Source organism: Balearica regulorum, chromosome 2 (assembly GCF_011004875.1).
Source record: "Balearica regulorum gibbericeps isolate bBalReg1 chromosome 2, bBalReg1.pri, whole genome shotgun sequence".
Classification (NCBI taxonomy): domain Eukaryota; kingdom Metazoa; phylum Chordata; class Aves; order Gruiformes; family Gruidae; genus Balearica; species Balearica regulorum.
Genome location: NC_046185.1, coordinates 147,412,657 through 147,427,251, shown reverse-complemented (window position 1 = coordinate 147,427,251; position 14,595 = coordinate 147,412,657). Strand labels below are relative to the sequence as shown.

Below are 14,595 nucleotides of genomic sequence, written 5' to 3'. Positions count from 1 at the left end.
ACAAAGATATTTCAAAGTTTTAAAACCTGTATGTTTTATGTTATCACACTTTTGAGCACTCTGTCTGGTTATTGCAGCGTTACCTGAAGCTGATGATGTGATGGATGGTTTATCTTGTAAATTGCTGACCTCTAGTGTCCCATAACCTGTTTTTGCAAAACTTGAACACTGAAATTCTTAGCATGTCTACTGCAGTGAAAGAGAGACCTCTGTTTTGGGAACCAGCAACAGATGTTATAGCAAATTATTGAGATATATATATATAATATATGGGGAACTAGTCTCTAATGAACAGCTGTATATTGCACAGTAAATTAATGACATTGGACAGTATCATTTAAGGTATCTTTGATATTTATGATTACTTTCACAGCAATACTTCACATTATTGTTTAATGACTTTGAAAAACTTAGATCTGAAGCAAAAGCCTCCCAGATTTTGAACTATTATTCTGGCCTGTCTCATAAAACCCTTTTGTGAGGAATTGCTAGTACTGAACACTGTAGAAAGTACAGGATAATAAAAAGTAATTTAAAAATTACTCTGTAACAAGTAAAAATTAAGTAGAAATGATGGCAGACATGCTAACTTCAATGTTCCTGTCCTTTCCAGTTACAGTTAATTGCTACTATTTCTTAATTGGTAAAATATTTGTTGTTGGCCTCTCATTGCTCCTGTTGTGCAAAACTTGGGAAAACGGAAAGAAAAAAGATAATTGTGGGTTTTGGAAATGATTTAAAAAGGATAGAAAAATAACTGCCTTGCTTACCTTATTTTATACTTCCCCAAAATTATTGAATTTAATTAGGAGATACTTTGCATTGCTTCCTGAATTAGACACATCCACCTAAAGTATTTTAAAGTTATTATTTAAAGATCTGGTTTTGCTTGAAAGTTCCTGACAGCATTAGATTTTTTCCAGTTCTAATGGTCCATACCATTTTACTTAATAGAAAAAATAGATACTATGATTACTGTATCTTAATTTTTTTGTATTATATGCCACCTTTTTCTCCTCTCTAGGTGAAGTATAAAGGAGCTGCTAAGAAAGAACTTTCCAACTCTCTTTATCAGCAGATGCCAGCCACAATTGACAGTGTATTTGCAAAAGAATTAACACAACTTCAGAGCAAGGTACAATTTTAGAATCACAAAAATTATTTTTAGATTAATTGTGTGGCAGAATATGACCAATTTGAACAAGATATTTGAACGGATACTATATTGCCTGCTTGATTTATTTGGGTGAGTTTATCATCCCGAGTTTGTCACCCTAAATTCTTAACTTCAACTACTCACTTTTAAGATATTGACAGTCTTACTTGTTATGTTCATTAAATATAAATTTTAAAACTGTTAGTACATTCATCAATCCAATGATGTGTGTGGTGCAGTTGATAGGCTGGAGGGAAGGGATGCCATCCAGCGGGACCTTGACAAGCTTGAGAGGTGGGCCCGTGTGAACTGCATGAAGTTCAACAAAGCCAAGTGCAAGGTTCTGCACAAATACAGGCTGGGTGCAGAATGGATTGAGAGCAGCCCTGAGGAGAAGGACTTGGGGGTGTTGATGGACGATAAGCTCGACATGAGCCGACAGTGTGCACTTGCAGCCCAGAAAGCCAACCGTATCCAGGGCTGCATCAAAAGAAGTGTGACCAGCAAGTCGAGGGAGGGGATTCTGCCCCTCTACTCCACTCTCATGAGACCCCACCTTGAGTACTGTGTCCAGCTCTAGGTCCCCCAACATAAGAAAGACATGGGCCTGTTGGAGCGAGTCCAGAGGAGTGCCATGAAGATGATTAGAGGTCTGGAGCACCTCTCCTATGAAGGCAGGCTGAGAGAGTTGGGCTTTTTCAGCCTGGAGAAGTGAAGGCTCTGGGAAGGCCTAATTGCAGCCTTCTAATACTTAAAGGGAACTTATAAGAAAGATGGGGACAAACTTTTTAGCAGGGCCAGTTGTGATAGGATGAGGGGTAATGGTTTTAAACTAAAAGAGGGTAGATTTAGGCTAGTTATTAGAAAGAAATTCTCCACTATGAGGGTGGTGAGGCACTGGAACAGGTTGCCCAGAGACGTTGTGGATGCCCCATCCCTGGCAGTGTTCAAGGCCAGGTTGGATGGGGCTTTGGATAACGTGGTCTAGTGGAGGGTGTCCCTGCCCATGGCAGGGGGGTTGGAACTAGATGATCTTTAAGGTCCCTTCCAACCTAAACCATTCTATGGTTCTATGATTTCTGATGCTCTACATACTATCACACAACAAATTTTATAGAATTCAAAATATGAAATCAAATATATTGAACATAATGTAGAACATGCAAACAACCAGTAAAATAGTAAATTCAAGTTCAGTTGCCTCCAGGGGCTTAAAAATATAATACCCTTAGTGTAAGCAGGTGATCCTTCACTTCCATTGATCTCAGTCGAATTGTGTTAAGTGTGTGTAATATGAACGCAGTCACAGATTTTCATTGTTACTCATGAAAATTACAGCTGATAGACAGTCATGGCTTTCTGTCCACCAAACTTTTCCACATTTTTCTCTTTTTGCCTTTCTCCTCTCTTAAAGATATTAACCATGTATAGTTTAATACAGTCAGTCTGAAGTGAACATGCTCCTGCATCCATATTATTGATTGTATCTCAATATGCATTCTTCTAATGCAGTGATTTTTTTTCAAAGAAAGGAAAATATTCATAACAAAAGAAAGCACTGAAATCTCAGTACAGCTTGTGGAGAAATGCTCTGATTTAAAATAATGTGTTAATCAAGGCTATATAAAGCAAATATAATAATATAAAGTATATTCTAGTTTTCATAGTTTGAAATGGAACATATATACACTCAAGTTAAAGCAGCACAGTAGCTGAAATGACGTTAATGTGACATTTCATTGTAAAGTGAGTGATTAGAAGAATTACAGTAGAAATAAATTGGGAATTAAACTTGTATAACATTTTTAAACCATTAGCTTGATTTATAAAACATTAGTTAACTAGTTTCCCACAGATTTACTCCTGGATTCATTCCAAATGAGTACATTCTACATTAGTTTACGCAAATGAGGTTAATTAACATTGGTGATGTGGCAGAAAAGATAAATAACCAAGACTGAAAATGAAACCATTTGATTCATCAAAAAAACCCTTTTAAGGAAAAGACTGACATTTTAATTTGATTTTTTAAAAGATTTTCTTCAATCATCCAGCAGTCATAGAGAAACAAATATGCATATAGGATGAGTTATATTTGAGCAGAAACTTTTCCTGTAAAATTCATAGCATCCCCTTAGGAATAGATGCATTATAAATCATAATCTACCATAAAACTTAAAGATACGCTGACACATTTTTCCAACTTGTGGTTACTGTTGCAGTGGACCTGAATTTAATGCTACTTTGAGAGAGATCCTAGGGGATTTTCTAGTGGAAAATCTTTTCTACAGTATCCAAATCTAATCCATATTGTGCCTATCACTGCGGTACCTAAGTAGCTAATACAAGGATTTCAGATTTCAGCTGGGTCAGGATGTGGCAGAGAGGATTTCTGCTGCATCTATCTAGCTGGGATTGTGAATTTACAGGTCATCACTTCAGCAAGAGGAGACCAAGGGTATGCCATAGGAAGGAGAGGGAGCAGCACCGTCTGGCCGTTGTGCCAACTCTCCTGCAAAAAGGCTGTTGCAAGCACAGAACTGCAGTCTGTTTTGCAATTATAGTAAGCTGATTTTAAATAGGTGCTAATTTCCTGAGGAGCAGAAAATAGGAGCACATATCCTCCTCCCCATCCACATTAGAATAAATTTGCACCTTTGACTCCCCTTTCATACTTCTTGGATGCAAGGCTGGGCTTGAATGCTTTTGTAGCTGATCAAGCAGTGCTTCCTCGCTCTGTGATGCCATTTCGTGGCAGGATCTGTAGCTTCATCTGCCAAGCAGGTGTGTTGGGACTAGAGGATCACGATGTGGAGGAAAGGGAACCACTGACTCTTCCTGCTACCGTCTGCTGGCACAGGACTGCCGAGGCTGGGGTGCCTCTGCCGGGTGATCTCCGTACGCAAGTGTGTCTTTGGCAATTGTCTCTCCCATGATTTGAAGTTTGATCCTGAAATGGTGCTGCTGCCCTGCTGCTGCCAAGCAGTTCCATTTTCAGCCTACCTAGAGCTAGCCCAATTTATTAATTTTGTACACTGTTTCAGATCACGTGCATGATTTAGGAACTTGGAGGCAACTAGGGGAAATTTCCTTTTTCTCACAAGAAATTATTCACCACTTAGAGCTGCCCTTCACTGTCCTTTTTGGGGCAAACAGGCTGCCATAGCACCATCTATCCCTTTGCGTGTTCTGGTATGGCAATTGTCCGGACTTCCACAGAGCCAGGACTTTGTTCTGCAGGGTTCGCGCTGTACAATGGCAGCACTGACAGGATCTTGCCATAACGGAGAGTACAACACTCTGACGGTTGTGGTTCTCCTCCTGTGGAGCCTTCTCCCGTATTGATTGTGTTCCCTCTTCAAGATGCAGAGGAAAGACTAAACCAAGACCATCTCTGCTGGCTTTTGCATAAAGCCCACATTTGCTCTTTTGTATTTTATACAGAACTGATGCTAAGATGGAAATAAATACCCATAGAAGAGGACATCCATCTGAAATTTTGACAAAAAATCATGACAGCATTTATGGAAAAAAAAAATGCTTCACGAGAATGAAAAAGAAGTTTCATAGCCTCATATGCTTGGGTGGCTTTTAACAATTTCATTTTTCCCTCTATGGAGAAAATTTGACTGTCGTCTTCTAACTAGCTTTCCTGAAGGTGAACAACCAGATTTTCCTCCCTCTCTCTCTTTTGTCATAGCTGTCCCCAGGGTAAGCTAGAGACAGCAGAAGTCCCTCTCCCCAACACGTACCTTCACCCTCCCTGCCAGCCCACAAAGCTCTCATCAATTTCCCTGTTCTCTGCACTGAGAAAATAAAGTTGATGAGAGCAGTCTGGGCGGGGAGCCTTCTTTTTGATTTTCCTGAGTGGAAATGGACATTTCCTGGAAAAATGGCAATTTTTCCAGTGGAAAAGATTTCTGAAGGAAAATTTCTGATCATTTCTAGCTTTGTGCCAAGTCTTTCTCTTGTCTGAAAAGCAGTATACTGAGTTCTTCCTTACATAGAACATTTTTTTTTTAATAAGGTGTCACAAACAATGATAAAGGTATTTAAAATTGCTTGAAGGAGAAACAATGCTGAAAAAAAGTATGCATTTCATCACTTTTTTCATCACTTTATTTCTGCCATAAGAAGAGATTGCACTGTTTTTCTTCTTATCTGAAAGGAATAATCTAAAGCAAACTGAAGGCAGTTTAATTTTCTCCTTTGCACAGGGCAATATCTCAAATAGTAACTATATGTCAATGCTCAACAGTATTTTCTGTTTGTTTTTAAAGATGATGAGCCAAGTGAATCTTAAGCACTATTTTCAACTTCTAGAGGAAGTTTCAGAGTTTTTCTTACTTGTGTGCAGAATCCTCCTTTTACTTTCATATGTATTTTTTTACTATGATAAAGCTATTTTTGTGGTTTACTGCATAATTTACAACCTTATTGCACATTATCAGACTGTTTTTTGTAATTTTTCATGGGTTTTTATAATATCAAATCTCACATTCAAGATTTCCTCTTTTTATGGTAGCAGGTATTTGTCTCCTGGACTTCTCTAGTTTTGTTTTGCACAAATATGTTGAATAATCTAATTCTATATCTAGAGACTCAAATGGTGTTTTCTGTGTTCTTGAACATTTCCTCCTACAAAATCCTACATTGTGGATTTTAAATTTAGAGCTCAGCTTACAGACTATAAAGGGAAATATAAAAATAAAAATGTAATAGTGTTTAAAGTGTTCTGAAACAGAGGGTCAGTCAGAGTTAGGTTAAAAGAGCACAAGGCCTTCCTTAATGCAGCTTCCTATTGACACGCTGGTGTACAAGAGAGATAAGAAAAATAACAAATGAGTACTTACAAATTAGTTCAATCTGAAGCCATACCCACTTAAATAATTGCCTTGTATTTCTGGAGTTAATAAATGATGCCACTACAGAGTAGAGGTTACATCAGTGACCTATAATGCTTGATCTCTCTGTAGAGTAGTTTCATATGTAGATTTGAAAAGGAAAATGCAGTTTAGCTAAAACTTGAAAATGAACATGAAATGAGAAAGAAATGTACACATGCTAACATGTAAAATAATAGTTCTAGGAATATTGATGAAATAATCCTCATAAACATTTTTTCATGCTTCCTTGGAACTGATTTACAGATCTGGGAATAGTTCTGCACTAAACTGTCCAAAACTAAACTAGGCAGCTATTGAACTCCTCTTAGCCTATGAGTGCTTCAAGGTTACTTAAATCAGTTAATAAGAATGATGTGAAAAGATAGGAAAAACACAGCTGGCAAATAGCAGGTTAGATATTCCTACATTAAGCTGAAGAAACAGTCATCTTTTCCCAAGATAGTGGACACTCAATTGTAATTTCTGTTAGTTTTCTCATGTTGGGACTTGATGTGCTTTTGTTTTTTGATGTCTTTGTTACACAGCCCATTTGCCAATAGAAAAATATAGATGCTGAACCAGCAAAGTGGCTATATAATAAAATGTAGATTTTTGGAAGTAACTGTACAGGTCTGCTTTTCAGAATGGTATTAAGTGGGGAACATCTTACAAGTGACAATATGAAGCAGGAGAAGTAGCAAAAGAGTTTTTGTGGCATATGTTTATAGAGTAATTACACTTTTGCAGGGGATCATTTGTTAGTCATGCTTTAGTCTTGTTAAAGATTATTTGCTTTGCCAGTTGCAAGATGTAATCAGTATAGGGAGGTTACAGATATTTTTGTTTCAGTTTAAGTTGAGTTTGTTTCCCCAGAGGCCTGATCACATTGGATTTATACTGTACAAGGAGATGGCACATTTTAAGTTTCCTAATTTGATACTTTCATTCATATAGTAGCAGTGCAAAAAAACCGCCACCCTTTTTGTCTTAATCTCTCAGCCTATATATCATTTTGTAATCTGAGATAGCCAGGGCAGATACTAACATATTTCCTTGAGGACCCTGGTCTGTGACTCAGATGCAATCTTGCTGCCTTAAACACAAACAGATACAACATTTTCTCACAGTTCTAGTATCGTGTCCTAAGAGTCCAAATCACCATAGTCAAGAGTTCCCATCTCAAAACTTTCACAGTATTCTTTTATTGCTATCGAGGGTTTTAGTGTCAAATCCTTCTCCTCCTGGTCAGCTTTCAATCTTATTTAGTATTTGCTGTTTTCTTGGGGATTATTTTAATGCTTGCTCCTGAGAGCTATTAGAAAATGAATTTACTTGATGCTTTCTGCTTCTTCAGGCATCAAAACCTGGTGAATTTTCTTAATGTAAGCCTAAAAGCTTCTGACAAGGATAAGTAAGTGCAAGATCAGCTTTTCAAGCAGTTCTAGTATGTGAGTGTGTGTATATGTAAGCATAACACAGTACAGTGAAAGCTGGATGAATGCCCAACATTGAGCTCAGTTTCTATTATAGAAATAAATTTGTTTATAAACTCACAATCCAATTCCATTTTCCTTCACCATGATGACAATTGAACGTAAATATTATTTTTCTTTGTGAACCTGGGGGCTAGTCAAAATGTGTGTTATGTTAGTAATTTCCTAACAATGGAAGAAATAGATGTTTGGGCTATGAGTATTTCATGTAAACCTGTTTATTTATTTCCTGTTTCCAGGAAAAAAAAAAAAGAAACCTGAGGAAATTTTTAGTTAGCTGATAGATTCAAGTGTGTTTTGAGCAAAAAAAGCTTTCCCTTATGCTTTTCCCTGGGCTGTCTTCTGACCTTGTTAAGGTTAATTTTCTGTTTCTGTATATTTCTTTTTCTTCCTCCCGTCTACTCATATATCTGCTGCAATAACAGCCTCAGAGAAATCTCTCTGCTGACTGTGCCTCATAGGTCTCTGTTTTGGGTAGAAGCTGCTCTCATTTCAGGGTTCTGGTTCCATTAAGGAGCTTAATTATTTATTACATTTCTTCCTGAATACAGCCACACTACCACACTAGGTTTAACGCAGCTCGTGTTATTATGCCTGTTCTGCCCAGGTCACAGAAATATAATGTTGCTCTTTTCAGGTTCTTTATAAACAAAAACATGATGCTGAGAAAGGAACTTCAGATTATGCACATATGAAGGAGCCTCCAGATATTAAGCATGCCATGGAAGTCAATAAATACCAGAGTAATGTAAGTACTCTCCCAGCTGAAATTAGTTCACTTGTTTTGGGTAGATACATCTATTATAGCTAACTGAAGTGAATGGGGCATGGAATATTCTCATATTTCATTAGTTGGTGGGTTTTTTGCATTATTTGCTCTGAAGTAATTTGGGACACGATGTGTGTTTAAAATATGCTATGAGTAATAGTATGTGACTTTTATTCTAAACTGCAATGGAAAGCGGTGGTTATTGCTTATTAGTAGTAATTGTTACTAAGTGCTATCAGTCTGAAATAAAATAACAAAGACAGGTTCTCTGAATTCACGTGTACCTACTTGTATTTTAAAAATGTATAAAGCTCTTTGTTTGCGTGAACACCAGCATGGTTTCAGTGTCTTACACTGTCAACATTTGGGTACTTCTGTAAGGGCTCTGTTTAGAGGAGAGAAGGGGCTGTTTCTGCCTTGCTCTTGCACACTTTTATGCACATGAACAACTTTGTTCCCATCTCATAAGTACATATCAAATGAGATCCAGAGAACAATGTATGACTTACAGAATCTGAGCTACAGAGTTCAATTTGGTGTCTGGCAGTAGTATGCTATTGACCAAAGTATTTGTTCTTATAGTTTTACTTAAATAATTGCCAAATAAATTAGAGGATTTAGTAATATTTTTAGAGGTTTTGTTTTGGTTTTTTTTGTTTTTTTTTTACAGCTGCTTGTTAACTTGAGGTTCTTTAGGGTTTCACAATATAAAAAGCCTAATAATAGTATTTACATTTTTTATTAGTTTCAAGTCAGGTTTGATTTCATGGTTGAGCTAGCTTATACTAGCTCGATGCACCATTGCTAGGGGTGGAAGTGCTACCAAGATTAGTGTCTTGAATTATGCAAACACAAGTTTGAAGAAAAATGTCTTATGTTTTGTAAAAGCTTACTTATGAGAAAATTACATTTTAGGAGAAGATTGGCTAAAATAGTGAAGTCATTTTAAAGGTTACACAAAACCAGTAAGAACAGCTGACATGTAAATACCTTTAAAGTTATGATCCATTTCCATTCTTCTTAGGTAAGCAGGTCAAGTCAGGTAGGTGTGTGATTTTATAACTCTCATTTCTCAGAAAAACAGGATATTTGTTTGCTGCTAACAATACAGAAAATGAAGCTTGGGTGTACATTGTGAATTAACTTAAATTTACCCCATCTTCCCTACGGACAGCGTAACAAACACTCTTAGGTTATGGAGGCTGAAAGCTAAATGTCAATGTTAGATGTATGTCCGTGTGTGCAGAATCTTGACAGCTGGCCGCTGATTAAAAGGCTGCTGGAAAACTTCAGGGAAGCATTATGTTTGAAGAATAACTTTTTCTTCTTCTGGGAAATACCTGCATTGGAACTCCCGGTGGTAATTTGCAACCTGCCTTGATTACAGAATTCCCTCTTCCTGTCAAACTCCGGCCATCTCTGCTGTTGGAAGCATCAGGATGTCAGGTTGACAGAGTGTAGGAGCTGGGAACATGAACTTCTCTCCCCATAAGATGGCGGACTACTAGGGGAGGAAATAATGTTGGGAAGAGAGATGGGAATCCCTCTCAGAGAAGGTGGTGGGACCAGGAGGAATATGAGACAAGTTTTTGAATCAAATTCATCATGGTCTGAGGATTAGTATGCTAGTTCAAAACCCATTCCCATTCTACAGCTGTACATCACCTGCTAACAGAATTAAGCAGAGCAGGGTACAGATGTGAGAGTAAACGAAATTCAGTTGTTTCATCTTCTTTCACCCTTAAAGCAAGCAAGCAAAAAAAAAAAAAAAAAAAAAAAGGAAATGAAGGCAAACATAGGAGGGAAGGATGTTTTGATAAATGAGAACTTTTAACAGCATGTTAAAAATAATGAAAAAATATGAAGGAAATTATTTTCAGCCTGAGCAAACTTCAAAAAAAATCAAACCAACCCTCTGCATCCAACATAAAACTCTAACCAGTTAGTTTCATCTGTTTAAGAACAGATTCTTTCTGGTTGCTCGTGAGGAGCTGCAGTGCAACGTGGATATATCTTTATGAGACATAAAGGAACAAGTTATGTAAGTCCAGTTATTGTTCAGCCGAGTTACACAGCTCCTGCGGGTAATTGTTTGGGCACCATGGTGAATAGCTGCAGATTTCTTGGTTTGTAAGTACAGGTTTAATTTAGAGCCGCGTGAGTTTTCATCTTTGAGTCAGAGCGTGGAATAGCGAGCATCCCAAATGTGGAGCATTTGTCTTTCTGAACTATTTCAGGCTATTTGTAGAATCACAGCTTTGGAAGTGCAGGGAAAAAGGAGGGAAACTACTAGGGGAATAGAAGGACAAAGCTCTTTTATCCACCACTCAGTCCAGTATACCTATGGGAGCAGAATGCGTGTTTACCTACAATGCTCTGCCAACTCAATTCAACCTTTACGAGCAGGGTTTGCATCTAATAGGATTAGGATGTGTTTAAGACTATTTACTCAGCCTTAAAATAAGGCTGACATTTATACTCAACTCTGTGAAATGTGCAATTTCCTTTAAAAATTAAGACTGTATTCAACTTACAATACATTTGTGCTGACATTTTGAAACTGTCATGTGCTGTAGGCCTTCACACCACTTTGAATATCATTAACAGGCTGTATAAGCGTGGGCTGAAGCTGCATAATAGGGAAATATTGTAAAATCTCCTGAACAACGTGATCGTGTATAAGAAAAACATTTTTCTCTTCTTCATACTTAGACTGAAGAAAATTGCTCTCAAAAGAACAAAAGTGACTTTTTTAATGATAGGGAATTTACTTGAAAAATAATTTAAATACTACATAATGCTTGAACGAGCACATGTTTATCCAAACCAGAGTACTTTTCTCTATAAATTGTGTTTCTGTTTTGTGAAGTGAATGTTAATGATGTGACTTTGGCACATAAAGGCATTTGGAGAAAAGTGAAGTAGGGACCATCAGCCTGCTTTATGCCTGTGCTTGGCTGATGTCATTCAGCTCATCTGGAAGTTTCCAAACTTGGGACCAAAGGTGGTGGCCCTTAGAAAACCGTCGGGTCACAAGATAGTGGTTCACTGTATGTGTAGCTGAGGGTCACATGGATGGAAGAAAGTAATTGAACAGGGAAATGACATGACAATTAAGTTTCTAAAGCAAAAAAACCCACTTACTGCATTGTGCCTGGGTAGAAGCTGTATGTAGTGTTTGATGAAGATACTCAAAGCTGTGGATCACACGTTTGTCCGTTCCATGACCTGGTCCATCACCAAGCATTATGAATAGCAAAACAATGTTAAGTGTTTGTACAGCAATTTATATGTTCTGCTTGGTTAAAATTATTGATTCTCCTCACAGCATTACATTGTATGAAATAAGGAAGTGGTGTTCTGATTTTACAAATAGGAAAACTGCAACAGATTCATCTGTGGGCATTTAAAAGGCAGTTTGCAAATCTGAGGTTGGAGCCCTGGTATTTTTTATCTTATACTTCTGTACAAAACAGTGCTGTTTTAAAAATGTTAGTTGACAGTTGGGCAAACATTTGATGTATATGTATGCTCTTTGCAGACCATAAGATGTCAACAGTGGTAATTTATAATGTTTCAGCAACCATTAAATTTAAATACTTAAGAAGTTTATATTGTTTTAGTAATAAGCTTCCCCCCCCCCCCCCATATTCAGGATATTGTGCAGTCACAATTCACACACACAAAAAAATTACATTCTTTCTGATAAGATCAAATGAGCAGATCTTAAACTTGATGTGCTTAACAACATGAATAACATACCAAAATGACGATGTTTGTTTTGATGCAGATCATGTTAAAGTCAAGCTCCTCCTGGCTCTCTGTTCAGCATCTGCATTAGAAAAATCACCTTTCACTGACTAACTTTCTGCTGACAGTGGTTGTCAACAGCAGGTCCCCCTGGACCACTTCCAACTGGTGCTGAAAATGATGTGTTTACTCCTGATGTAATTGGGACCAATCAATTTTCAAGCCCATTACTGGAAGGGATGACTGCATCAATCTGTAATGGGCCAGAAATGTGTTTGTCTCTTCTACACGAGCCAGGAAACAGTTTTCAACACCATTTGAGTGGGGATCAGAAAAGCTGTTGCCAATGATGATTGTCACCAGCTAGTCATTTGCTTAGTGTTGATGGACCCCAAAGTGCAGATGAGAGAAAAGGGGGCAGAGACACAGCTGACAGGCCATTAGTTAGTGGACTTATAGATCTTAGAAAATACTAAGCAGGGATGAACAGTAAGAGACAAATTCTCTTGCAGATGGGTGTACCCAGCTCCTTCCTGACTCCTGTGTCTGCATCTCAAGAGGGCAAAATGTGTTCATAGCTGCTTGTGCATATTTTAGTCAGTTATTACCTGTAGCTTGGAATAGTTTTGGAACTGGAACAGGGGAGAAGACAAAAGACTGCAGGAAAGGTTTCAGTCCTTTAAACCTAGATGTGCTTGGGTCACCACATAGCAGAAGTTTCTGTGTGTTGATTGACAACTTGAGATGCTTTGCAGCCTTGTTAGAAATCTGTTTACTTTGCAGTATAGTAGTGCATTCCAATGCACTGGCACCATCATGAAAGGTGAAGCATCTTCAGGACCCTCAGCTGGGGTAAATAGACCGGTATGTTTATCCTTAGTGGACCTTATGCCTTTCTATAAGAGCTGGAGGTTTGGCCCTATCACAATTAGTCTACTAATGATGAGCAAGCCCTGAATATTTTCCATGCTTTGCAAAAACTACTGGCAATTCAGAGTATGTAGTCACATTTGGGCTTAAAGATGAGAAATGGCTTTTGTTCAGATAATTGTTGTTTTTAAAAAAATATCCAACAATCTAACTACTTTTTATTGTAATTTCAAATTGGGGTAGCAAAACACTTTAAATTTAGTTAGTATTTGTAATTTGCTATTTCCGGCTTCAAAACTAGAGATGGTACAGGTTTTTCCCCTTTCTGTCCCAGCTTCTTTCTTGCATTTCCCTCTGGTCTGCTGTAACTCTCCATTTAGATTTTTCACTGCTGCCTTTAAGTCGTCAGTATCTCGGTTAACTTTTTCCTGTGCAAAGGCCAGTTCATGCAGATGTTTTGTAGACCTGTGGTCCTCATAAAAAAGGAGTAATTCTTGAGCCTTTGGTGATGTTTTTGGTAAAACCTGATGTGAAGATTGAGTAAAAGGGCATCGTGTAATGCCTGGAGGTTCCAGTAGGGTTTGAGCCTCTTGGTAAGGGGCTGAACTAACTCAGGAGAAAAGATGTCCCCTTCCCTGGGTGCTTCTGCTGTTTGCTTTCTTTTGTTGCTTGACCAGGCTTCGTTTTCTCTTCTGCCCTCTCATAGGCTTCTCCACTTTCCACGTTCTGTAGTGCCCATGGGTGCACACACCAAGCTGGTCACTTTGCCCTCTCTACATCTGTTCCCCTGCTCTCTTGGAATAGCTCTGGTTTTACTGTTCTAACATAGCACTATAAAAAAAAAGTAAAAAATCACTAGATGGAACAGAATAGCAGCTGTGTAATAGAGGCCAGCATGCTGTCCCAATGGGAAAGGGTCAGCATCCAGGGATTGAGGTTATTCAGGAAATGGGAAACATATTTTTTCTTTCTTTGGCCTACCTCTGACAAACTACTGTTCTGCTGCATAACATTTTTATTCTCACCGGGGTATGACAAGCTGCAGAATGGAGCAAATATATATTGCAGACATTTGTAAAATGCTAGATGACTTTCCCTCAGACATAAGTAATAGGTATACTGGTTTAGGTGCAGGAAGAATAATAATTCACTCAGGGAAAGCTATAGCAATTGGCCTTGCATCTAATATAATTGAAAATGGTGAAATATAAAGGACTGTCACTGTCTTATTCCCCCCGCCTTTCCCCCTGAAATTAACCACAATCCATTATTTCATGTACTATATGATCATGTCATTTGGGAGCAATAAGTGACCACATTTCCTCAACTTTATCACCACTATTCTTGATTCTCTGTTGTTAAATTCACTCCATTCCTAATTTCTATTTTGAGCACATATGCTGGCCTTTAATTTGCAATTTACATGGATGATAGGGTGCTATTCAGAAACCTGTTTCTGCTGCCTTTGTGGTTTTCACCTCACCTCATGTGGTCATTAGGATGAACAGCATATAATTAACTAAATTCATGTAAAGCCCTGAATTGCAAATGCTTGTCTGTACATCTAGTTTCTTAAAAAAATAGACGGAATCTAAACGTAACCAAAACAAAACTTCCAGTGGTTTTAACAAGCTGTAAGAACGATTTCTAATTTTTTGGTAGGTGATACTT

General features: G+C 37.8%; 1 protein-coding gene across 11 annotated transcripts in view; it reads left to right on the top strand.

Moving 5' to 3' along the window:
* Positions 1–14,595, top strand: part of NEBL (nebulette) — a 270,611-nt gene that overhangs the window by 181,931 nt on the left and 74,085 nt on the right. For 9 of the 11 annotated variants that reach the window (XM_075746329.1, XM_075746330.1, XM_075746331.1 and 6 more), the window contains 2 exons: positions 1,025–1,135; positions 8,173–8,283. The exons of the other annotated variants lie outside the window; for them this stretch is intronic. In XM_075746329.1, coding sequence (XP_075602444.1) covers positions 1,025–1,135; positions 8,173–8,283 — 222 coding nt within the window. The remainder of the gene's footprint in view (positions 1–1,024; positions 1,136–8,172; positions 8,284–14,595) is intronic. 11 annotated transcript variants of the gene reach the window in all.